Source organism: Telmatherina bonti, assembly GCF_933228915.1.
Source record: "Telmatherina bonti genome assembly, chromosome: 14".
Lineage (NCBI taxonomy): Eukaryota > Metazoa > Chordata > Actinopteri > Atheriniformes > Telmatherinidae > Telmatherina > Telmatherina bonti.
The window spans coordinates 17,103,663-17,127,233 of NC_136612.1; the positions used below are offsets into that span (position 1 = coordinate 17,103,663).

Genomic DNA, 23,571 nt, shown 5'->3' on the forward strand with positions numbered 1-23,571 from the left:
CTGATAAATGACTTGGATCTTTTGAGTCAATACACTAAATGTGTTCTGTGGGTCCGGGTGGAAATAGTTCCTCAAACACAGAGTGGAGGGTTTGTAGCAGGAATGCTGCGTGCAGACAGTGACTCTGAAGCGTACACACAAGGAACCCGCTCCACTAGAAACAGGTGTCTGTGTGGGTTTAGCCCCTCTCACATACACACTGGTGTTCTGCGCAGGCGTGTGTGCATGCAAACATACTATACGGCTGTATGTGTGTGTTTGTGTAGCTGCATGAAAACCATTCCTCACCTGTTCAGTTGATGAGGATGCCGGTGGAGCGTCCCTCTTCCTCTTTCATGTTCTTCAGATTGTTTTCTGCCTCGTCCACAGTTCTGTCAGTCAGATCCACAAGTTAGTTCTGCTCATCAGAGAAAACAAAAAGGTGTGTGTGTGTGTGTGTGTGTGTGTGTGTGTGTGTGTGTGTGTGTGTGTGTGTGTGTGTGTGTGTGTGTGTGTGTGTGTGTCCAAGCCTACGTTAGGAAATCCCTGACGTCCTCCATGGTGAGCTCTCCGGTCGAGTCGAGGGTGAGGTCAGCACAGCTGAGAGGAGAGTCCAGCGGGGTGTCCAGGATGGGAGAAGACAGAGTACTCGGAGGTTCCTGTGTTTGTCCTGTGAGGGAGAAATCCACAGTTGTGGCCTCAAGTTTTTCTTTGAAATTTGTCTTAAAGCACAATTTTTTCATTCCATAAGTTGATATTTTTGATGACAAGGTGAGCAAATGTAAATGAGTTTATAAACCTGACTTAGCTCTGCAAACAAGATGGTTACCCTCAACTCTGGTCAAGACTGAACTATTACTCATGTATAGAGACATACACACTGGATTCCTGCAGGTTCAGGCAAGCCAGATGTAAAAGGTCACTCGGAAGCATTCAGACATTTTTCACTGCAACCCAAAAACATGAAGGGACACGATTCTGGGACAGTTTTGTACAAGTTAATGAAAACCAGAATGAAGGTCAGAAATAAAGAAAAGAAACTGTTTCTGTTCTGAATTTACTGCAACATCATCAGAGACAACTTTGAACTCTACACACAACCGACCGTCTTCATCTGATTGTCTCACAGCTGGAAAAACTTCTTGCACAAACAAGAGCCGTTCAGCCAGTTTTCATCATACTTTTACTTCGTAGTTACTGCTGACAGCAGTAAACATGGTTGTCAAACAAAATAAAAGTGGCCCAAAAGGTCCACGATGGTGAGCCCTGTTCTGAGCTGCATTTTTATGGTAAGGATGATTTTCATAATTACTTCAATTGTTTTAGATTTTTAATTTGATTTAACTTTTTTTTTTGTAAAAGGAAAAAAAATAAGATGACAGGCAGAGACCCTTAATTTGGCAAAGCAGTAAAGAAAATAAATGATTTTTTTAAACTGTATTTTTATTTACTTTTTATTGATTTTTAATTAAACTTAATCTTAAAATCTTATTTAATTTTTCAGGTCATTTCCTTTTATTCAAATTGATTTCAGTAAATCTAACTTTGAATTTAATCTACTTTATAAATAGCTACCTGTTTCTATATTGAACACACAGGAACGTATTTTATATTCTGGCAGGTGATCTACGTCTCTTCCAAACAGGAAATAAACCAATTGGTGGGACCTGATCTCCTGTTATATCAAAATGATGCACATAAATAAGAACTTGGTTCCCCCCTCTCATCTTAAAGCATTTATAAATAAATAAAAAACATCATTTAGTAAAAGTTAAATATAAATAATTCACATCAGATGTGTTGAAACTTGCTTATCAATGCTTTTCAAAAAGAAGCCACAGAGTGACTGCATATAAAGGATGGATGGGGCCTCCACACCAGAAAAGTAAACCTACTGTTAAAAGAGTGTTCATGTTGCATGTCATGAGCTGACAGACAGTAGGGAGGACATCTCTGGTTGTTACTTTGTTACTGTAGTCCATGAGGAAAACGTATCTAGCATTTGGTAACTTTAGTGAAGGAGCATCAGGTGCAGGAGACCTGATGCTCCTTCCTGATGGAGATTTAATGCTCACAATGTTTCAACATGGAAGCTAAAACACTAAAACACTGATGGCTTCATGAAATTAGTTAAAAACCAAGTGCCAGGTGAAGGACTGACTGGTCCCCATGACAACCCGTGCTCCCTTCCATGGAAGGAGGTGTCTGGCTGGAGAGACAACTGGGGCATACTGAATGGTTACTATAGAGACGAGAGGGGGAACCCCTGCAAGGCTGAGTTCAGAGTGATAAAGAAGGATGATAAAAGAGGACAAGAATTTTACAAAGATAAAAAGAAGAACAAGGAAAAAGAGGGAGAACAAGGAAGAGAGTGTTTACTGAGATGTACCTTCAGCTTGGCTCATCTGGTTCTTGTGGGTTCCGTTGGCCTGCGGCTGCGTCACCGCGCAGTCACTGTAGAGACGCACAAGTACACATTGTTTACACACAGCACACAGTTATAAGAACACAATAATGTCATCTTTTTGCTTTCATGCCTGTCTGTAGGAGCTAAAAATGCTAAAGCAGCATGTTTACTGGTTTTAACAGGTTTAAAACCAACACAGGCTGAATGAAGGAAAACTGGTGGAAATCTGAAGGAATATAAAACACATTTAAAAAAAAAAAAAAAAAAAAAAAAAGAAATCTTTACTTGTTTAACTAAATCTGACACTGACCATGGTTTTCACCATGGTTACACATGGTCTCCATGTGTGTTACCATGGAGACCAGGTCAATACCCTCCAGGAGTCCTACATTAAGTGTGCTGGTGTTTGTTACCTGGCCTGTGTGAGCTCTAGCGGTCGGTCCAGCTGAACAGAACAAAGCGGTTCCGTCAGAACTTTGGCGGACAGGGAGAACCTCTCGTACTCTGACGGAGAGATGAGATAAAACCCTGCAGAGGGCGTCACAAGTCAGACAAAATCTTCTGAAGAATGTGTAAAAATCTCTAAAAATCAACTTACATTTAATTGATGATGTTTAATTACATCAACACAGAATAAAAAAAAAATAAAAAAAAAAAAAAAACACTTTGGGTGTGAAATGTGTGTATTGGAAACAAAACGACCACTAACCTTGTCCGTTCTTTGTGAAGACGCAGGAAGCGATACCACTGATATCCTCTTTACGGATGCAGTCATAACGCATCTAAAGACAGAAAATCAATCTTGAGTCTGACTTGACAACACAGAAGAAATTAAAAAAGAATTCTGAATATTTACGTGATGCTAAAATTAACTTGCAGACTCGTTTCTACCTGCGGTCGGAGTCCAGGGATGTTGAAGAGGTGCATGTCTCCCAGATTGGTGAGACACACCAGTGTGTTTTCACTGTAGTCTTCCTGAGCAGTAGAGTTGAAGAGTACCAGGGCGACCTTCCTCACCCGACAGCCTTCATGAGCCGTCAGCTTGAACTTGGTCTTCGCGCTTACTTTAGGCAGCAAGAACACCTGCAGGCGGAGCAGAGGAGGAGGATGGTTGGCATTTCAGACTGTAACATTGTTAGTCGATGGATGACGTTGCTTATTCAGTCGTTACTTTAAGCTGTTCCTCTGATGCGATGAGGACAGAGTGAGCGTTGGTCATATCCGGGGTGATGGCGAGGTCCTGGGAGGCTTCGTATGGATCCGGTAACGGCTTTCCCCGCCCATCCAGAACACATATGGACACCACCGGAGCTCTGTGCATCAACTGGATTTCTTTACCCAACACCGCCTCCACACACGCGCTGCTCTCACTTGCGCCGCCTCGCTCACCCACCCGGCCCGAACTGACGCCAGGCACCTCCAGAGCGTAGGCATACACACTGCCCGAGTTGGTGCCTGCCCAAAGCGTGGGGCCGTGGTGTGTACCTGAAGGCGACACGGCGTGTTAGTGCTGTAAAAACTGATCAGAGATCTGTTAAACCGAATGTGTCCATGAGGAAGCGAAATGCACCGTCACGAAGAAAGGTGTCGGCGAAGCAGAGACAGCGGACCACTCCAGACAGCGAGTCATCTGCTGACCGTGGTTCGATTCTTCGCTGGACAGGAGCTATCTCCTCCTGCTCAGCCAGAGCAGCGTTGGCCTCCTGGACCTACATTTAGCACAAACATTTATGGACTCCAGCAATACACACCTGCTACAGCATTCTGTGTGGCTTACACACCACTCACCTTGCTGGTGGGTGTGGTGATGGCACGCTTTTTTCCAGAAACCCTGCTTTTACGGATGCGTCTAAAGCTCTGACGTAGTGACTTTTTCAAGGACTTGACTCTGGACAGGGGACCCTCCATCGCCAAAGAGTCATTCGGGTGCAGGGTGCACCTGCAGGAACATGAGGAGTCGGTTTCGGTCAGGTGATGAAACATTTTGTGAAATGTTAGTGTAGGAGCCATATTATAAGTCATTAATGTCTGAGAATATGCTGATGTGTGCAGGCTTGATTGGCACTTGGGTGGAGGGTGTGTCACTTTGGGTGTGAATGCACACATTAGAAATAGTTGCACTCACCTGAGCGCATGGCTTGGCTTTAAAGATGGGGAAGTGGGGTGAGCTCGGGAGTGAACTTTTTGTTAACCACAGTTAGATGCTTTTGTATAGTGGCCTACTCTGCGTATTGTTTGTTCGTTGTAATTTATTTAAAGTAACGATGAAAATAAACAAACGCAAGAAGGAGAACATACATCTTAGTGCGCGTCATCAATATCTCCCGTGTTTAGCCTGCAGCAGCTGAAGAAGATAATGGCGTTGGAGCCGCAACAGTTAGGAAACAGAAGAAGTCAAAGGAAAAAAAAAAAAAACATTCAGTGTTTAAATTTTGTTCCAGGCTCCATGTCCACACAAATCCATGCACACCTATCCGCATCACCATGTCCAACCTTTATGCGGCACCACTACTCCTATCCAATCAGAATAACCTTCCATCTCACAACATCGCTTCCATAAAACATGAAACATGCCTCTAACATGATGTCGTTAGGTGGTGGAAAATAACTAACTTGTCCTTCGTCTTTGGTTGTCTATGTGGAGCGGTACTGATGGCAGTGTAAAAACAAACACAAAGCGTCTAGATAACGTATAACGCCAACAGAGTTTTCAGGACGCCCATGCTGTTAGAAACGAAGGTCGCCCATGTGACGTCATGCTAATTTTTGTCGCAGACGGTGACGTTTCAAAACCTAAACCCCGGTTTTAAATGTCCACATGCAGACGTGCAAACTGAGTATTCACAAATCTCTACTTCGGTCAGAGGTTTTTGGTTTTTGGTTTTTTTTTTTAAAAGAATCTTATTTCACTGCATAAATTTACGTTTTTATGTGGATAACAGGCCAAATCGGAGAAAAATATCTTCAGCTTTGTGGGGTACTCTGCTACGTGTGGACAAGGCCAAAGTGATGGTAGCAGAAAAGAAGAGGGTGTGTCCAAACCTGGCCAGCACAGGATTTCGCCTGTGGTAGTCAAAAAGGCCAAAACCATGACTCGTCCCAAAGGAGATCAGGTTCCACTCGGCGTGCAGAGCCACAGCCGTTACCGAGGCTGGGGGCAGGCACTGTACCACCACCAGAGGCTGAAAGCCAGGAGGGAAGGGGGCGGGTTTGAGGCGTGGCTCCAGCCTGTCATGGCCCTTCCAGGTGAAGCCTTCCCGATCCTGCAGCAAATCCACCACCGATACATCCACTAAATGGTCCGAACGCTCGTCACTCAAACCCAGCACAATCACCTGCACAGACACGGAGAGGAAAAAACTTTCACCAAGATTCCGCCACATGTTTATGATATTTATCTCCATATGTAGTAAAATACAAAAAAATCTGTAGCACAAATTAAGTAGGAAGTTGGTGTTCATTATACTGTTAAAAAAAAAATGTAAAAATTTTTTAAAATCTGGTAGGAACATAGCATAACCAAAATGCTATGTATTTGAATTTTACAAATAACAGCACCTAAAAGGTTCCGATACATCATTATCTTTATCCATCCAATTTAGGAGGCATGAAAAAATATCATTTTGATAACGAAGAAAAGTAAATCTGCATTTTAACAAAGCACGGCGCCTCATTCTTTTCTAGTTGCTCTCATTTGCTTTTCCTGTTCATCAGTCCTGCAGATCTTTACCTGTCCTGCAGTTCCAGCCACAACCAGCTTGTTGCTGTATTTGCACAGACTGATCTTCTGGATGCCGAGCCTCGGGTCGTCGCTGTACGGGTCAAAACAGCCCACCTTTTTAAAAAAAAAAAAAAAAAAAAAAAAGGAATAAAATGGTGAAAATTACTTAAGTTTATTCAAAAAGAAGTCTAATGGGTTTGTTTGTTTGGGAAATTCTTTCTCTTTTCCTTTTATTTCTTGAATTGCAGCTCGTTATCAGTTTCCAACATAACGGTTGTCTAGCTGAGTGGATGATGCCCTCACATTACTACAGAAGCAAACAGAATGTTAAATAGTGTATTTGTACAACACATACACAATCTGATAAACTTCCTCTGTCTTTACAGGTTCAGCCTTCCAAAAAAAAAAAAAAAAAAAAATCCAGAATAGTCCCAATTTTCCTTCACATATACTCAGCAAACATACACATTTATCTGACCCTTTCTCCTTCATTCCCACACAGAAACAGAAACGTCAGGAATTCCAGATGAATCAGTTTTTGCATAGAAAAAAAAAAAGTTGGAGAAGTTGGTCACAAAAAACACAGACATGCACGCAGAGTAGAGTGGGCTGACGGGTCTGGTTTTCATTACAGCTGAGAAAAAAGGGAAAGGCTCTTCATCCCATATGAGGACCACATTCCTCAACATGCAAGTCTGTTACTGCTGGATACACAAGGAAACAGGAGAAGAGGAGGGGGGAGGCAAAGTGAAAGAAAAACATGACAACAGGCCTTGAGGGACTTTGGACATGCTAATTCATCCAATATTCTCTGCTGTATGCATCATTGTGCTTCTTTTTCATCCATTTAGGATCACAGATAATATATGCTTATCCTGTTGTTTTCCAAGTGCTTCAGAAAGAGCTTTCATGTACCATCTCCAATCTGCTGACACCAAACTACTCAGACTCTGCTGTCATGACACCGTTTTCCAGTTGCAAACCAGTTCAGCTGAATTTTACTTTCCACCAAAAACAATTAAACTAGAATCAGACAGCGGTTGGTTGAGTCGACTTTTAATAACAAGAACAATGGGGTGGGTCAGTCTGCGATCCAAACACATGAAAACAATCAGATGAGAAAAGGAGGTCACAGATGGAGTGTTTCAGAATGGTGTGTGTGTGTGTGTGTGTGTGTGTGTGTGTGTGTGTGTGTGTGTGTGTGAGTGAGTGAGTGAGTGAGTGAGTGAGAGAGAGAGAGAGAGAGAGAGAGACTGACTTCATTCCTACAGCAAATAAAACAACCCTGCATCTGAACTCCGGAGGAAAGACTTTAACTGTAATGACTTCCTTCAGTTCTCACCTTCCTGAAGGGAGGCCATTCCTCCTCCTGCTGCATGTCGGGATCATTGCTGGTGTCGTGAGGGTCGTCGCAGTCCGTGTGGAAGACGTTGGCTGTGCTGAGCTTGTACAGCGGTGTGAGAGCAACGCCGGACGCATCCCAAAAGCGCACAGTGCCGTCCTCGTGTCTGCACATGTCAAGTTTAAATGAAAAACTATCAGAAAAAGTCTATAGATATAGAAGATATGTAAATATATTCTACGTCTATATATCTATGAACTTGTGTGTTTTACATTTACTTTCCATTTGTAGCTTCATCAACTCTGATGAGTCTCAGGTTTCAGCAGGACCGGCTTACAGAAGAACACTAATATATCTATGTACAGGTGAGGTGTCAATCAAAAGCCAGGAAAAATGGGCGTATGTTGAAATGACTGGATCGTTTATCAGATAAAATCCTGCAGAGGACGGACACAAACACTGCACGGAGTGCTGCTTTACTGGTGTCAGTTCTGCATGGTGTGACCAAAGAATTTCCAGTCCTTTCTTTTTTTTTCTTTTTTATTTAAAATCACATGACAATGTCTTGACATAATACTGCATGCATACTTGTATAGATAACACCCCTTCACTGAACTCTTGGAAGTTTTTAGGGGGTACATTTACTCAACAGCATCAGAATAATTCAGCTACATTGTGTGTGTGTGTGTGTGTGTGTGTGTGTGTGTGTGTGTGTGTGTGTGTGTGTGCGCACAAACCCTGTCAGCAGCAGTTCTTGCTGTTTGGGTGGAGGTGCCAGATTTTTCCCACCACATATCGGCCAACTCTACACAAAAGGGTAAGAAAAGAACAAGAAGCCAAATTAAAACTCAAAATAAAAAAGTGCACTGGAATTTATTCACATATTGAATTTCATTGTATAAAAAATAATTTCCTCCTCTTTTCCACGTCATCATGACCTCAGCTCAAAACAGAGTACAGAAAACATATTCTCCATCTTCGGCAGCTCGGTTTCACTGCCAGCCTCTCCGCTTTGGCCTCACACAGACAAACGAGGAGCTTTGATTTATGAACGGAACAGCTGGGTGTGTGTGCGTGTGTGTGTGAGCCTAATCTGCCACTGATCAAACAGCTGATCCAAGCTAAAAGACTCTGTAAAGCCTTTAACTGCTTACACCTGCTCTTTAAGCTCACAGACCAGCAGCAGGTCACATTCGCGCTCGTTTCCTCTCCTCATTGTTAAGCCTGTGGCTTCAGATCAGCTGGTACAATGGGTCTATTTATATACATGTAAGAAGACTTATTCCCTGTAGGAGTTACCAATTTAGATGTCTGTGAGCTTTGCAAAAGAGAGTACCTGCATCTACAAAGAACCATGATCAGCCATATTGTGTTTTAACACATTTGCTTTAAGCTGCTTAACTTGGATTTTCTCAAACACAGTATTCGTTCTGCACGTTTAAAACAGTTTGCACATTGATCCTGATGTTCATCGATGTTCATTCACCTGAAAACCAACGGTCTTGGAGCTGATCTCACCTTTTGTGTGTGCTGCCGGCCTTGTTGTGCTTTCCCAGCGTTGATCAGTCTCTCCCACAGTTTGGGAGGGACGCTGGAGATGTGGCAGGAGCAGGTGATTGCAGAGGAGTGAAGAGGAGCGAGGTAGGGGGTCGGCAGAGACGGCCACCCGGGAGTCTGCAGATCAATCACAACCAGCTCCTCTTCGAGTAACACAACCAGAGCTGATGGGTCGTCAAACTCTGTGGAGCGGAAGCCAGACAGCAGGTTAGGGACTGACGGGACGAGACTTTTAAACCAAAAGGAAAAACATGAAATATTGAAAACACTTTTCAAATAATGACCACGGGCTCACCTTTCTCTTGCTCTATGCTGTGCACAGTAAAAAAATCAATCACTCGAGATGTGAAGTCGAGAGTGACGTGCTCTTTGTCCTGCTGGATGGTGAGACAGTGGCGGTCGCCATAGCTGGCTCTGGGCATCCCTCCACTGTATAACATCACTGGTGAACTGGTGAGAGGACCACAGCAGAAACACAGTAAATACTCTCCATCATGTTTGTGTATCATCGTAAACAACGGATTTCCTGTTATATTCTTCTGCAGACTGTAAAGCAGGTATGGTCAATATGCCTCATACAAAAAGCCTGTTGCATAAAGTGGCTTCTGAACTTATAAGATGCTTTACTTGCACATCTTTTCCACACAGAGAAACAAAAAGACGCCACACACCCTCCCTGGGTTGTCCTCCAGAGGATCTTGTTAATGGCTTTGCAGGGAAATGGACCTGTAACAGGAAATCATAAACTGTAACATCAACAAAAACAACACGTTATCGTCTCATTTAGCACAACTTAGCGCAAGAGAGCATAACAATGGGGGAAAAAAAAAAAAAGGTAAAAACTATCAAAACAAGTTCAGACAAAGTTTAAAAAAAAAAAAAAAGACAAATTCCTGAACTTGAATCTAAATCATCTAAAAATCCCACCAACAAGAAACACAAACATGGATTTTGCTCAAAAATCAGCTGTGAATCACATTTCACAGGAGTCCCAAACATGCACCAACAATGTGTGGAGTGTGTATAATTGCTCTCTTTGTGTGCATTTCTCACCATATGGGATGGTGGACGACACTGGCTGGTGATTACAAGTGTTGCTGCTGGTAACAGCCCACACAGAATAGCCGCCATCGTTATGGGAACTGACAAACAGGTTTCCACAGCGCTCCCACACCAGACTCTCCAGCTGCTGCATGGCGGCACACACACAGACACACACAGCCATCAGTCCAGGTCACTCAGGAAAAAAATAAATAAATCAGACTCCATCACTCATTACTGACCCACTCACCAGATTTAAGAGTTTGAAAAGCAAAAAACTTATGGAGTAATACCAATGTGATGTAACTTTGTTCTGTAAATGAAATACCTGCTTTCCCAGGAACAGCTGCTCAGCACGACGGGTACCGATATCCCACAGGACCACCAAGCCTCGGCTGTAACCAATCAGAACCTTCCCTGGCTGCTGAGGATGTTCCTGAAGAGACTCTATCGGTCCTAAAGATTTCCCACATCTGTAGTCATCTGGCAGACTGGAAGAGGAAAAATTAAAACCATATCACCACATCTGTAGCTTTTTCCATAAAGGAATTGCTGGACTGTAGAACAGGAAGCCATAAATCACCATCACTTCCAGTTAAATATACTGTATCGCTGGCATAATTGTCTAGCGATACAGTTACCATAGAAACAAGGAGATTACATCAGATATAAGACAAAGCATCTGTGAGCAACTACCCATTTTAATGTGGCCAAACCTGAACAGATCTTTCATTTTTTGTCAACTGGTGACGGAAAATGATTCAAAATAAATATGGAGGTGGAGAATGAAGTCCTAAACCATCAATTAATGATGGACAGCACAAAACATGGCTTCACAGACAAGTCAAAACCTATGGAAGCTGTGAGTAATGCTTCCTGTTCATCTGCATCAAGAGTGCCTAAAGGCAAGCTTCCCATATGGTTAAAACAGGAATAAAGTATAAAGACAGAGCGCAAATCATCTGGAGGGATGAAAACAGCACAGACTGCATTTCCAACAACAACAACAGTGAAATCAATATAATGTTTGAGCTTGAGAGCTCCACATTCCTCTGAGGCAGGAGGAGGAATGTGGAGCAGGACACACCCTCGAGATGTCAGAGGATTCCCTCAGCCAGGGAAAACTGAGAGGAAAGACAGAAGAGGAGAGAAAATAAATAGGCAAATGGAAGACAAACAAACCAAGTTTTCTGAACTCTTTAGAGCAGATGAGGCAGAACCATCACACACACACACACACACACACACACACGCACACACACGCACACACACGCACACACACGCACACGCACACGCACACACTCAAACAGTTAACGTCAGCCTGGCTGCTGTGGTTGAGTTCACTGAGGAAGATCCACTCCGGAAGCACCGAGGCCCGATACATTCCCAACAAAGCATTCCATTGTCTCCGTCTCTCTGTTCCTAAGTATTTTTAGGGAATTGAGCATCCTGCTGCCGAGTCCTAGTGATGAGCCTGTGTGTGTGTTTGTGTGCGGATTAACATGAGTATGTGTCTCTCTACAAGTGCACATTGGATATTCAACTGAAACACTTCCCCAACCGGAACACTGCATTTTGGCAGCCGGTACAAAGCATCACTGTCTAAAACCTTCCCTCCTCGTTTGGACAAACAAACACACACACACACACGCGCCTTATCAGAGCTTTCATTATGCCTCGGTTCGGATCACTTTCCTAAACAAACCTGTGTAATGAGAGATGGCTACAACACAAAATCTAAAATAACTAGTTGCCAGTATGAAACCCATGCATGTTTGTCATTTGCCATCATTCGTTGTTGTTATATTTCTTTGATTACATATTTTTGTTTCCGCGCCAACAATGAATCTGAACTCTCTTCAGTTTTTTTTTTTTTTTTTTTAGTAGTTCACTGTTTAACTGTCATCACTGCACGTCGCACTTCATCACCAGTGTGGGTGTATATTGATTAGATCTGAATGGCAGTTACCAGGCAACAGAAGCAAACAGCCAATCGATCTTTGTACCTATTGTCAGTCAGAGATAAAGTAAAAGTACAGGCACAAACTACAACTTATGTTTGAGTTCTTGCAGGATTATCAATGGCAAGAAAGATAAAGACCAAGTTTTGTTTATTTTGTTTAAAAAGAAATACTAAGCCTAAATGAACTAAATTAATTAATGATTTAACAAAAATAAAAAATAAAAAATAACATGAACAACATCTTAGTACTGCTCTTCATCTTTTTCTCAACTTCATCTCACAAAACAGCTTAAAAAATTTGCATCATTTATGAATAAGTAACCACAGAGAATATCATCTTTCAGTTTTAAGTAATGTGTTTTTTTCTCTGAAAAAGCAAAGAGATATTTGGCTTGTGGACCCTGAACCCCCTGAACCTGACCCACCTGCTGCTGCTAAGATAAACAAAACATTTGTTTCTGCAGGTGTGTATGAGCGACCTGCTCAGCAGGACACCAGTGAAGGAAACTTGAGTGTTTAGACTTTAATAGATGACACAATGTGACAGAGGATGAAGAAGAAAGGAAGAGGAAGGATCAACAGTGATTTGTTACTTTTACGGCTTCAAAGTCACACATTTTTAAAAAAATATGAAAATTGAATTATTTGTTTTGTAATGTTTCAGGTATTCATTGAACCAATTTCTGTTTTGGTTTTCTTTTCTTATGCATCAGTCTCACCTTTGCATGACCTGATCCTGGAGCAGTGTCTGGTTCTCCTTCAGCGAGAGGCGGGGCAAGTCCAGGAAGTACACTCCCCCTCCTTCTGTTCCCATGCAGAGCAAGTCACATGACTTTAGCAAGAGGAGGACAGTCACTCGGGTGGAGCTGCAAACAAAAAGAAATTATGCCACTGTGCTTATGAGTTATTCCCTTAGTTTAGCTACCTATGAGTAGGAACAATTAAACAATAAATTGTAAAAGTATTTTATGAGTCTTCACAGAGTCACCAGTCAGAACGATTTAACGGCGAAGTCCTAAATTTTCCAAATGTCTGAAAGTGGTTAGACCATCACAAGTTACCTGCAGCTTTCGATGCCAGGTCTTCCCGGGAGACTATAGTTTCCCACTTCCTGGAGCGAGACCACACCCTCTGTCTTAGCTCCTCCCACCTCTCTTGGTGGCCCAGCTACCAGTTCCCACAGATGAATCGTGTTGTCATCGAGCAACGACAAAAGACGACCCTGAAAACAAATAAAGGATCACACATTTATTGGGTTTCTTTCGCTTTTTTTTGTTAGCTTTTCCTAAAATAATATTCCAAAGAAAATTGGCCTCACCTGACCAGGCAGGAAGTGGATCTGTGTGACCGCTGTGGTATCTTTGTGTAGTCCCGTGAACTCCACACCTGGAGCTCCATAGCTGGAAAGATTCCATCAAGGAAATCCACAACTTTATCATATCTGGGAATTAGTGTGATCCCAAAAAAGGGGAACAGAATTATCTACCAATACTTGGATAGTATTTTCATACTTCAATACTAGAAAAGATTGGAAGGACAACACACTGCTTTACTGCAAAAAGTCTCGCCCCTCAACAATTTTTTATAACAGAAAAATCACTGCATAGCAATGACGTTGCTTCATTTCCTGAGAATAGAAAAATAAAGTTCAATGTTTGAGTTGAAACTAGAATTATTGTTTATATTTATGTTTGTCAATATTTTAGAAATCAAACAAGGAGCTCATGTTATCTGACTACTTGTACGCATTGATGAAGAGAGCAGTAATTTTAAAAAAATTACTGCATTATGATGCTTTGTGAAATTAATCTGACAACATAATCACAATCAAATTGAATAGTGACACTAGTAAAGATGCCCAGCTCTATTTTTATGTTTCTATATTTAATTTCTACAATTCATTCACCATCGATCTTGTAAAGTATTGACATACTCAGGTTTGTCACATACTGGACATAAAAATAACCAAAAAGGCATTTAAAAACATCAAACCTGTGACACTTTACCAAAATTTCATAATGTCAGAATCCTACTTTGTTGATCTGAGTGCAAATATTTGACCAGTTTTTAGATTATATACTGAATATGAATATTAACATGACAGCACTAAAAGATGTCTGCATACCCATTTACACACACACACACACACACACACACACACACACACACACACACACACACACACACACACACACACACACACACACACACACACACACACACACACACACACACTTCCTAAAATAGAAGCTGAATCAAATGAAACTGGGTGGACAGTGTTAAAACTTGGCGCTGGAACTAGAAGACATGTGGTTCAGTTGTAAGAGGAAGAGAAATTAGAGCTCTATAACAAAGCTCATAGCAATTACCAACACCAGATGACGCAGATGCCCAAAAACCACCACAGTGTATGTTTGCGAGTGTGTAATCAACATCAGTCTTCACAGTCCTCCCTTTGTTAGGCAAGGAAATGAAGCACAGTTGATAAAATAAAGACTACTCTCAGCAACAGTGACAACATGTACACAACCGAGCTAAAGTGGGCTGAGTTGTGAATTAACACACACCCACTGGAAACTACACATTTACTGACACATTTAAACACACCGCTTACATAAGCCTGCAGGAATGTGGATTAAAAATGCAGGAAAATAAGAGGAAATCTGGAGAGTTCTTGTGCTTGTTATAAGCAATCCTTTTATTTTCATCATCTTCTAGTTTGCATTTTATCAGAGGAACAAGAACTAGTGCGTATCCATATTTTCCCCACATATTCCAGTTCAAACGCTATCCCTCCATCACTAGCAATATCCAGACCTTTTTAAGCCCCATTTGCCAGTGTTTAAACCTTCACTTTCCACCACCTTCATACTGCTCTCTAATCTGAGAAAGAGGGGCCCAAAAAGGTCTTGTTGAGATCAACAAACCTCCAGCATCTCCTTTATTAACTCCTCTTTTTGTGCTTCATCTTCCACCTCCTCTCCACTGACTGTGAATATGTGGAAGGGTGCACTCCTCTTCCTCCTCTTTTCAATTTAAATCCCTCCTTATTCACTCCCTCTCCATGCCGACATCCCCTGGAGACCAAGCTGAGTGTTATACTAGCATTCCTGAGTGTTGTCACTTCCTGTCCCTGAGTTTTATTCACTATAACAACACATGCCTCAGACAGCTGGAAGTCATGGTGTGAGGGGCACATTCATTTATGGGTCATGCACTGCAGGTCCAAATGAGTGCTGCACTGAATCAAGCAAATTGTGACCAAGAAGGAACGATTCTACACATTTTACACCATTCTCTAAAACAGTTTTCCAACCACTTTGCAGAACAATGAAGCCTGGATGCAGAAGGAAGCTGTATATGTTAGCTGCTCACTCTAAGCAGGAACTCAAGAGACATTGAAAACAGCACACATTACAGAAATGCAACTTGTATCTTGAGATCCACAAACTAAGAAGAAGAATTTCTGCAGCAAACAGAGTCAAAAGCCAGAAGAGTAACTGACCCAAAAAAAAGTTGCAGAGCTTCAAAGACAGATGTGAGAAAACTGACAGAAGATCAGAGAGAAAAAAAACAAACAACCCAGCAGTGTAATAAAGATCAGACGGACTGAAAGCAGATGGACAGCTGTGGTTTGTGTGCATATCCCAGAGATGTCATGATGGCCAAAGCTCATTCAGCACAAATACATCACCCCCTTTTGCCCCCTCGGGGCATTTTGAGGCTGGTTAAAAAAGCTGTCAGCACATACAGGAAAAAAAAGACCACTAATGACTGTTTAAGTCTGTTTCAGGGCTTTGGCTCTAAACCAGCCTGTTGGATCTCACAAAGAAACTCAACTGAGACCGTCTCCGATTTCAAACTGTCATCCCCAAAGCCCCAAATAAAAATGCCTGACAGCAACTGTAAAGGAGAGATTTCTATAGTCATTAAGAGCAACTTAAAAGGCATGAGTCTCACATCTGATACACTTCCTGAAGTTGGTGTGAGGAGACAGCTGGTAGAGGATTTCCCAACAATGATGTCATCACCTTCTCACAAGAGACGGATGTCCCCCTTTCTTGAGCACCTCATTAAAAGTATGTTTATGCCTGGATTAAGCGCCCCCCCCCCCCCCAAAGGGGTCTGGTCATTGGTCAAAATTACAAATCCAGAGTATTTATGGGCAAATGCAACCACTTATGCATGTTCAGGTTTGTCAGGGTTCTTCCAGTCTCTAGTGAATCATGACACCTGAACCCCACGGCTGGCAGAGATAACTGGGATGGGAATTCAAAAGGAATTTCGGAAACATTAACACTGTTTTTGCTCAATGAGGGAAGAAAAAAAAAAAAGAGAATGAGAGACATAAGAAAAATAGTCTGATAGAAATGTGCCAGCACTAGAACATAAAAGCTAAACAGAAATAGCATCCTTTCATCCTTGTATTTAGCATACGTTGTGTTTACAATACTGGCCAAATTAACTTTAAAACGCTTTCCCATTTGGCACAAATTCCAACACACAGCTGAGGACGATGGTAATGTCATCTGTGTTTAAGTATGAAGTCATACAATTTAATTAAAATGTTCAGACATTCCACTAAAATCCAGACGGACACTCGTTAAAGCTAATGGCCGCATCTAAAGTTGTGTTTAACTTGTCTAAGACGGTAAAAAAGAGAAAATAAATAAATACATACATTTAACAGCCGTTTTTAAAAACAAAAAAAAAAAAGATTTCGCCATGCTCATCTGCATGTTTGTGTGTGTTTGTGACATGCAAAGATTTGTTGCACTGCTCAAAAGAGAACCCTGAAAACACATGCAATGGGGGCCTACAGTAACTCTTTCACCGAATCACTGTCTCTTGCTCTCTCTCTCTCTCTCTCTCACACACACACACACACACACACACACACACACACACACACACACACACACACACACACACACACACACACACAAGCAAATGCCTGGTGATGCAGAGAGAGAGCGTTAGCGGGGATAAAGCGATTTCACGGTCTGAATACAGACAAACAGAAGGCATTGTCCTCCATTCGGACACACACACAACACAACCTCTAACACAGATAAATGCAACAGAAGATTGGGATGGACAGAAGGGAAGGACAGAGCACCACAAAGGTAATTAATGCATAGATCAAATAAAAATAAAAAAAATAAAAAGTCAAAAAGCAAATAGATGATTAAACTCCAAGACTGAAGCCAGCTTGTCCCTAAAATTTAAAGTAATTTCCCCTGATTTGCTCCTGAACGAAGACATGACTCTTCAGATGAAACAAGTCAACAAAACAAGTCAAACAACTCCACCCATCCACCTCACTTGCATCCCATCCCTTAGCTTTAGTACTTCACAGACAAAAAGCAGCACCTGGTGTGTGTGTGTGTGTGTGTGTGTGTGTGTGTGTGTGTGTGTGTGTGTGTGTGTGTGTGTGTGTGTGTGTGTGTGCGCGCACTTTAGTCCCTTTCACACATTGGTGTGGCATTTAAGGGGAAGAGCAAGAAATATAAGACGTTTTATTAATCCAGCAACTGTTCCTCTGCAGCAATGTTGACATGTCAAACAGAAGCAGTTCAGCTCCACATCGCCTTGTCTTTCTAGACGTCAAGCTAACTTTGTGGAATCAGCTGGTGGGAAAGTACTTTTGGACACATCAGTGAGTTCCACGATGCTGAAAGTGAAAGGTAGGAAGCAAAGGGTAAATAAAAAGGAACTGGGACTTACCTAAAACTAACCAAAAACACTCCAGGTAGATTCCACGGCATCACCAAGTTTAAGAAAATTTACTTTGATGGCCGATACTGCTAGTTGCTACGGTGGTCAGATCCCCTTTCAGCTGCTGTCATCCTTCAGCCTTTTATAACATTTCAGTTTCTTTAACTTTTTCCAAATCTGCGTGTGTTCTACATCCAGCTCTGCCAGCTATACTTCCATACAGTCCCTCATTTCATGTTGCCAATTTATCAGCCCGTGTTTTCTCACTCCGACACTGAAATGCTTCACAAGTAATGGAAGCAGCTTTTCAGGATTTCAAAGCTTTTTTCTTTCTGGGGGAGACTTGATCCTAGTCAGGGGAGGTGTCATCACACAGATGGGAGAGATGTGATCCAGCTTGTCCTGTTCATTTTGCTCGGGCACGGCGAGAAACTTAAATTAGAAGAGATAATAGATAACCACATGGTCAAATTCCATTATATTACACATTTTATCACCGATTCCAGTTTCTGCTATGCTCATCTGTGTTTTTCTTTGCTACACCAGATGTCAAATATGTGTCGGCCTTAATTTCAAACCAACACATACAACCGTGTACAACGGTAGCTCAGAGCCAATTAGAGTTGATAAAGCACCCCAAATCTGGGCTTTGCCCAGGGGAAGAGGGACTTTACACAGAATCCGCAGACAGGCATTCAGAGAGATACTAAAAGTCCCAGACGTACACCAGTGAAATGTTAGGTGGACCGGTGTGACCATGACAGAAAAATTAGTCGCACTTCACAACTTTTTGATCTAATAGGGGACTAAAATATTTTCTCTCTAGAGACCTGAAATGGGTCGAGGTTTTTTCAGATTTTGTGGCTGAAAATCTGAGAGATCAGGTTTTGGCAGGATGTAAAACAAAAACACGCACCGAAACCAGAACTGAGCTGTTCAGTTGTAGCAGTTTTAATGCCACTCAATGACCTGTGAGTTACTCAAAGTCTGCTATTGGATGAATTGTTACAAATAGTTATCTTTAATCAAATTAGATTAATATTAAATTACACATGTTTTCCCTTTCCAAATTATGTAAACTATCATTGTTACAGCTCCAACTTTCCCTCTAATGATGTCGTAAATAACCCCGTGGATCACTGACACATGACATTTGAAATCAATATAGATTGAGACATATCACAATTTCTGATAAATTATATTTGGCTGGACCCAAGATGGCCATCACAGTAGGATTGACAGCATTATTTGTAATAATTGTATTGCACTGTTATTTCCCTTTGGTATCAATACTGCATTTTAAATTTTTATTATTGTTATTTCATAACAGCTGCTGTGCTGCCTGGAAATAAAAACTCTCATCTTGAAAAAAATTAAACATGTTTATGCCATATTTAGGAGCAATTTGTGTGTGAAATGTTAAATTATCAAACACGCCGCCATAATAACTGGAACAGGTTAGCTTACATGAGGAAAACATCAACATGCTAATATGGAAACCACGGTAAATACAGCACTGTGGGATTTGTTGACAAGAAATAGCGTTCATGTAAAAGAAACGGCTTTTCTCCACTGGGAAAATTTCCACATCCAAAATTCAGACATCCCAAATTATCACTGGTTGGAAAAAGTACAACAGCATTCAATAAGTAAGGGCCAGACTGACTTGCTGTGACTGCACGACATCTTCATCACTTTTATTCCAATTCAGTCACCGATCTGCGTTCTTTCAATCCCTCGGCAAGACAACTTTGATTTGTCAGTTCAGATAAATGTTTTCTTTCTCATGCCTCAACTCTCCCATTCAACAGCCTGTCCACTCGTTCCAACTTGGTGAGACCGCAGTCCTTTAATCCACATAATCAGACCTAACCAACTAGAGGCCAAATGTGTGTGTATACACCTTGTTTTGGGGTTGGAGCCTGACACAGACCAAAAGCAAGAAGTGTGAATGTGAGGGATGATAGCTGGAGAGGAAAAAAAGAGAGATGGCGAATTTTAAAGGTCCTGCCACTCTTTAAGAATATCAATGAGGGGTGTGTTTCACACAGGGGACCAAGTGACTGAAACAAAGAAAGGAACGGACAGAGATAGAAAAGACATATTAATGGCGTAATGTGTTGAAAATTGAGTAGAAGAAGAATTCATTGGTTCTGAGATGCCAAAATCTGTACAGGAAAAAAATTAGGAAGTACACATGCTATTCTAGACCACTGGGACAAAGTTCAGACTCCCAGATATTGTTCTGCTTTATATCCTAGAGGATGAATATTAACCCCACCGATAACAATATTCAGTGGCTGTAGGTATATTTTGTATTAGTATTTTGCAACAGTAAACATTATCCCTATGATTTAAAAGGAGGATGCATCTACAGCAGGATAATCCATGGGAAATTTCTCGATTTGGTGGGGAAGGCCAAAAAAAAAAAAATCTGTCTCTTGGTTTGCTTTTACATTGCACTTTAGTCAAGCAGACCAAATTGCCTAGGTAACCTAAAGCTGATATTCCCCGTAATAACCACTGAACAAAAAGAAGAAAAATCAGTTGAAGAAAAAACTTGGTTTGTTCACTCCAATCAAAACGATGGATGCTCAGGATGGGGGGCTGGATCAAAAATCACAATTTGATACAATAAGTTGGTTTTTCTATCACTGAGGCTATTTATGAATTGACTTGAATTGATGTGTCTCTAAAGAGCCCTGATACAACATTATTGTGAAGTGGCGCTATACAAATAAAGCTGGATTGAACTGAATTGAGCAACAACAAATATATGAAGCCTTGTGGTTTGTTTTTACTTGGATTTTCAAACAGTACAGTTTTTACTCTAATCTGTCAAGTATAAGCAGCAGCAGTATGTTATGTAATAACATGGTTGATATCACTTCCTTCTGATGGTTCACTGGATCTGTTTTCACAATGGAAGCAAACCACACCAGGATTCACATGCAAGTGAAACCCCCCATTTTTTTCCATTTATTTTTTTTATTGGGACCAGGTGTTATTTTAAGAACACCTTTGGTTAGTTTGAAGACGTTCAGTTCCTCATTTTCACTATGGGAAAGCAGTAACACACTGCAGAACGCACAGAGTAAAGAGAAATAAGAAAATCTGTGCATTTTCATTGCTTGCTTTTTGACTGCTGATTGTACACAATCAGAAATATACAAAGTCAGTCTGCTAAATGTAGAAAAGAAAATTAAATAAAGGGCAGGGTTACAGTGGTGACATTCATTCAACTAAACTGAAATCTGTCCTAAATGGTTTTACAATCTCCATCCAAGGTTCCCGGCACTTATTAAACTTATCTTGTTCAAGTCTCAACATGTCATTCATTCATTCATTCATTCATTCATTATCCGAACCATTTCGTTCGATTAAGGGTCTCAGGGAAGCTGGAGCCTACCTCATGTCATTTTTCCCCATTACATAAATATCTTGGACAACATTAAAGGGGGCTTTATCAGTATGCCACTTCCTTGTAATAGAGTTGTTACCAGCAGCTATTCCCCCATTTTTAAAGTAGATCAGTGCTTGCTTCATGGCTCCACACCAGAGTGCAAAATGAGCGTTCACACTTCTTGAAACAAACAATACAATCTGTGGAAGCAACCAAGGTTTGTGTTAAATGGACCAAATGGCTCTTCTAATATTTCATATGAGATGGCATCTAAACATAAACCAGGAGTCTCCAACTCCAGTCCTTGAGGGCTACCATCCTGCAGGATTTAGTGTTGCCCCGTTAGCAACACACTTGACTCAAATGAAAAGGTTCTCGTACAAATTGATGCTATTTTCTGCACCTGCCTGGTAATACGCCATTGTTTCCTTGCTTTAAAAATGATACAATTAAAATAACAAATTCTGGAATAAAAGAATAAGATAACTCACATAAAACTAAATGCAATCTGTAATTTTTCCATTAGATGGTCCTAAATGTACAATCACATTATAATAAACCCTTGAAGGAAATGCAGGGTAAAAGGTACAAAAAATGGTTTCCTTGAAATAATGATTAAACAATTGAAGAAACTGCCCATGAAGTTAAAACAGATGAACTTAGTTGAAAAAAAGAAACATTTTAATTCATCTTCCATCAACATCATCCCTATGCGTGACAGTGCAAAAGTCCATGACTCATGGCTTGAATGCAAACATTTCCCTGAAACCTCAGGATCGAACAAAAGCAAACAGTGAAACTGCTAACATTACCTAACAGAAAGATAAAAAGAAAAAGCACAAGAATGTTACATGTGTCAGAAAAATACATTTCCTCATTGGCAACAAACTAAGGCATTCAAGTTGAGATTCAATCAGTCAAACCAAACTAGGGTGACAACAAGATGTGTGTCTGTGTGACCAAACAGGATGTCAGACAGACAAGGAGCGCTGTTAGCTGGAGTAAACTCAAAAACACACAGATCAAAGCTCTGCTGCATGTGTGTGTCACTATTAACTCATTTTCTGACTGCTTGATGCACGACACTGAAGCAGTATGGTCGCTACGTTTCTGTTAGCTCAGCAAGGAACAGATCATCCAGATCAACATCGCAGCTCATGAGAAGTGCGTGTCTCACAAAAAACATACTTTCATACTGTGAAGAGCATTCTCAGACATTTTTACCATTAACTGATTTACTTTTAACTCTGATGTGCTGAGCCGCAGAGTTTCGAAATCCTCCAGGCTGCAAGCACTTCTCATCCTAGGCAACTGTGCTGGTCGTCTTGGAAACCATTTCAAAAGCTCCCTTTATTAAGACTAGACTCAGCAACAAAGCTCTTACTCACCCAATCTACACAGACACGCACGCACACAAACACACAGGGAGGTTAACCCAGGGCAGCGCAGCACGCATTCCAGGACAGAAGACAGACCCCTCAAGATTGCCCCTCCACCCCCACGCATGATCTGTCAACACACACATACACACACCAAGAACAGAAAATAAAACACCCAACACCACATTGTCCCCTTCCCTCTGCCGAGCCCCAGTTTGCGGTCGAAGCAGAAACTGTCAGAGTGCAATATGACTCTGCCTCTATAAACACAGAGGAGGAGAGAGCAAGTGAGAAACTTGAAGGAGAGGCTGAAATAGGAACACACAGGAAGAAGAACGACAACGAATGAGGAGATGTTCTCAATGCCAAGACAGAGAACTTAAGTTCTTACTAAACAAGTATCTTCTCAATAACATTTTTGGTCCCACATCCAAACCAACCATCTGGCACCAGAAGCAGGAAGCGCGTACCGCCAGGGGTGTCCAAAGTCGGTCCACAAGGGCCGCTGTCCCGCGGGTGTTTGATGTATTCCAACACACCTGGCTTTCATTAAACGGATCCAACAGCCAGTGAAGTTCTGCACAATGACTGATTAGTTTGAGTCAGGTGTTTTGAAGCAGGGATGCATGGAAAACCTGCAGGACCGAAGCTGGACACGTCTGGTGTACTGCAGTAGCAGGTATGTTCAGGTCAAACCAAAGTCAGTGAGTCTGTAGGATCATCTGCGATTGTGGACACAATTGTAAATAACTGAATCTGGATATTAAACCTTGTTGAATGTGAAATGATGGGTTGACTGACAGAAAAGTAATTGGCCGTGTTTAATGTCCGTCAGCAGGGACTGAAGTCAAAGTCAAATGGACTTTTTAATTCATCACTTTAAAAGGTAAACATAAATAATGACTTTTGGATTTTTTGCTAACAAAACAAACTAATAATGATTGAATAATTCACGTTAAAGACTACAAAAGAAACCGCTAATTTCCCCCTTCTAATATTTGCGTTCCCTAAAGTTAAAATCAAACTTAGCTCAGCACTTCACTTTGCTAGCTAGTGGAGCA

At 41.4% G+C, this 23,571-nt stretch overlaps 1 protein-coding gene across 1 annotated transcript in view; it reads right to left on the reverse strand.

The window, feature by feature from the left end:
• llgl1 (LLGL scribble cell polarity complex component 1) overlaps window positions 1-23,571 on the reverse strand; it is a 30,970-nt gene that overhangs the window by 1,847 nt on the left and 5,552 nt on the right. Inside the window, exons 3-23 of the mRNA XM_079253211.1 lie at window positions 13,329-13,410; window positions 13,072-13,232; window positions 12,730-12,876; window positions 10,376-10,538; window positions 10,060-10,195; window positions 9,678-9,732; window positions 9,302-9,456; window positions 8,968-9,188; window positions 8,187-8,254; window positions 7,450-7,615; window positions 6,117-6,221; window positions 5,429-5,721; window positions 4,175-4,325; window positions 3,957-4,095; window positions 3,558-3,871; window positions 3,278-3,469; window positions 3,096-3,168; window positions 2,800-2,914; window positions 2,369-2,433; window positions 514-649; window positions 289-371 (exon numbers count right to left, since the gene is read on the reverse strand). Of these exons, the coding sequence (XP_079109337.1) occupies window positions 293-371; window positions 514-649; window positions 2,369-2,433; window positions 2,800-2,914; window positions 3,096-3,168; window positions 3,278-3,469; window positions 3,558-3,871; window positions 3,957-4,095; window positions 4,175-4,325; window positions 5,429-5,721; window positions 6,117-6,221; window positions 7,450-7,615; window positions 8,187-8,254; window positions 8,968-9,188; window positions 9,302-9,456; window positions 9,678-9,732; window positions 10,060-10,195; window positions 10,376-10,538; window positions 12,730-12,876; window positions 13,072-13,232; window positions 13,329-13,410 (3,016 nt within the window). The 3' untranslated portion in view covers window positions 289-292. The remainder of the gene's footprint in view (window positions 1-288; window positions 372-513; window positions 650-2,368; window positions 2,434-2,799; window positions 2,915-3,095; window positions 3,169-3,277; window positions 3,470-3,557; window positions 3,872-3,956; window positions 4,096-4,174; window positions 4,326-5,428; window positions 5,722-6,116; window positions 6,222-7,449; window positions 7,616-8,186; window positions 8,255-8,967; window positions 9,189-9,301; window positions 9,457-9,677; window positions 9,733-10,059; window positions 10,196-10,375; window positions 10,539-12,729; window positions 12,877-13,071; window positions 13,233-13,328; window positions 13,411-23,571) is intronic.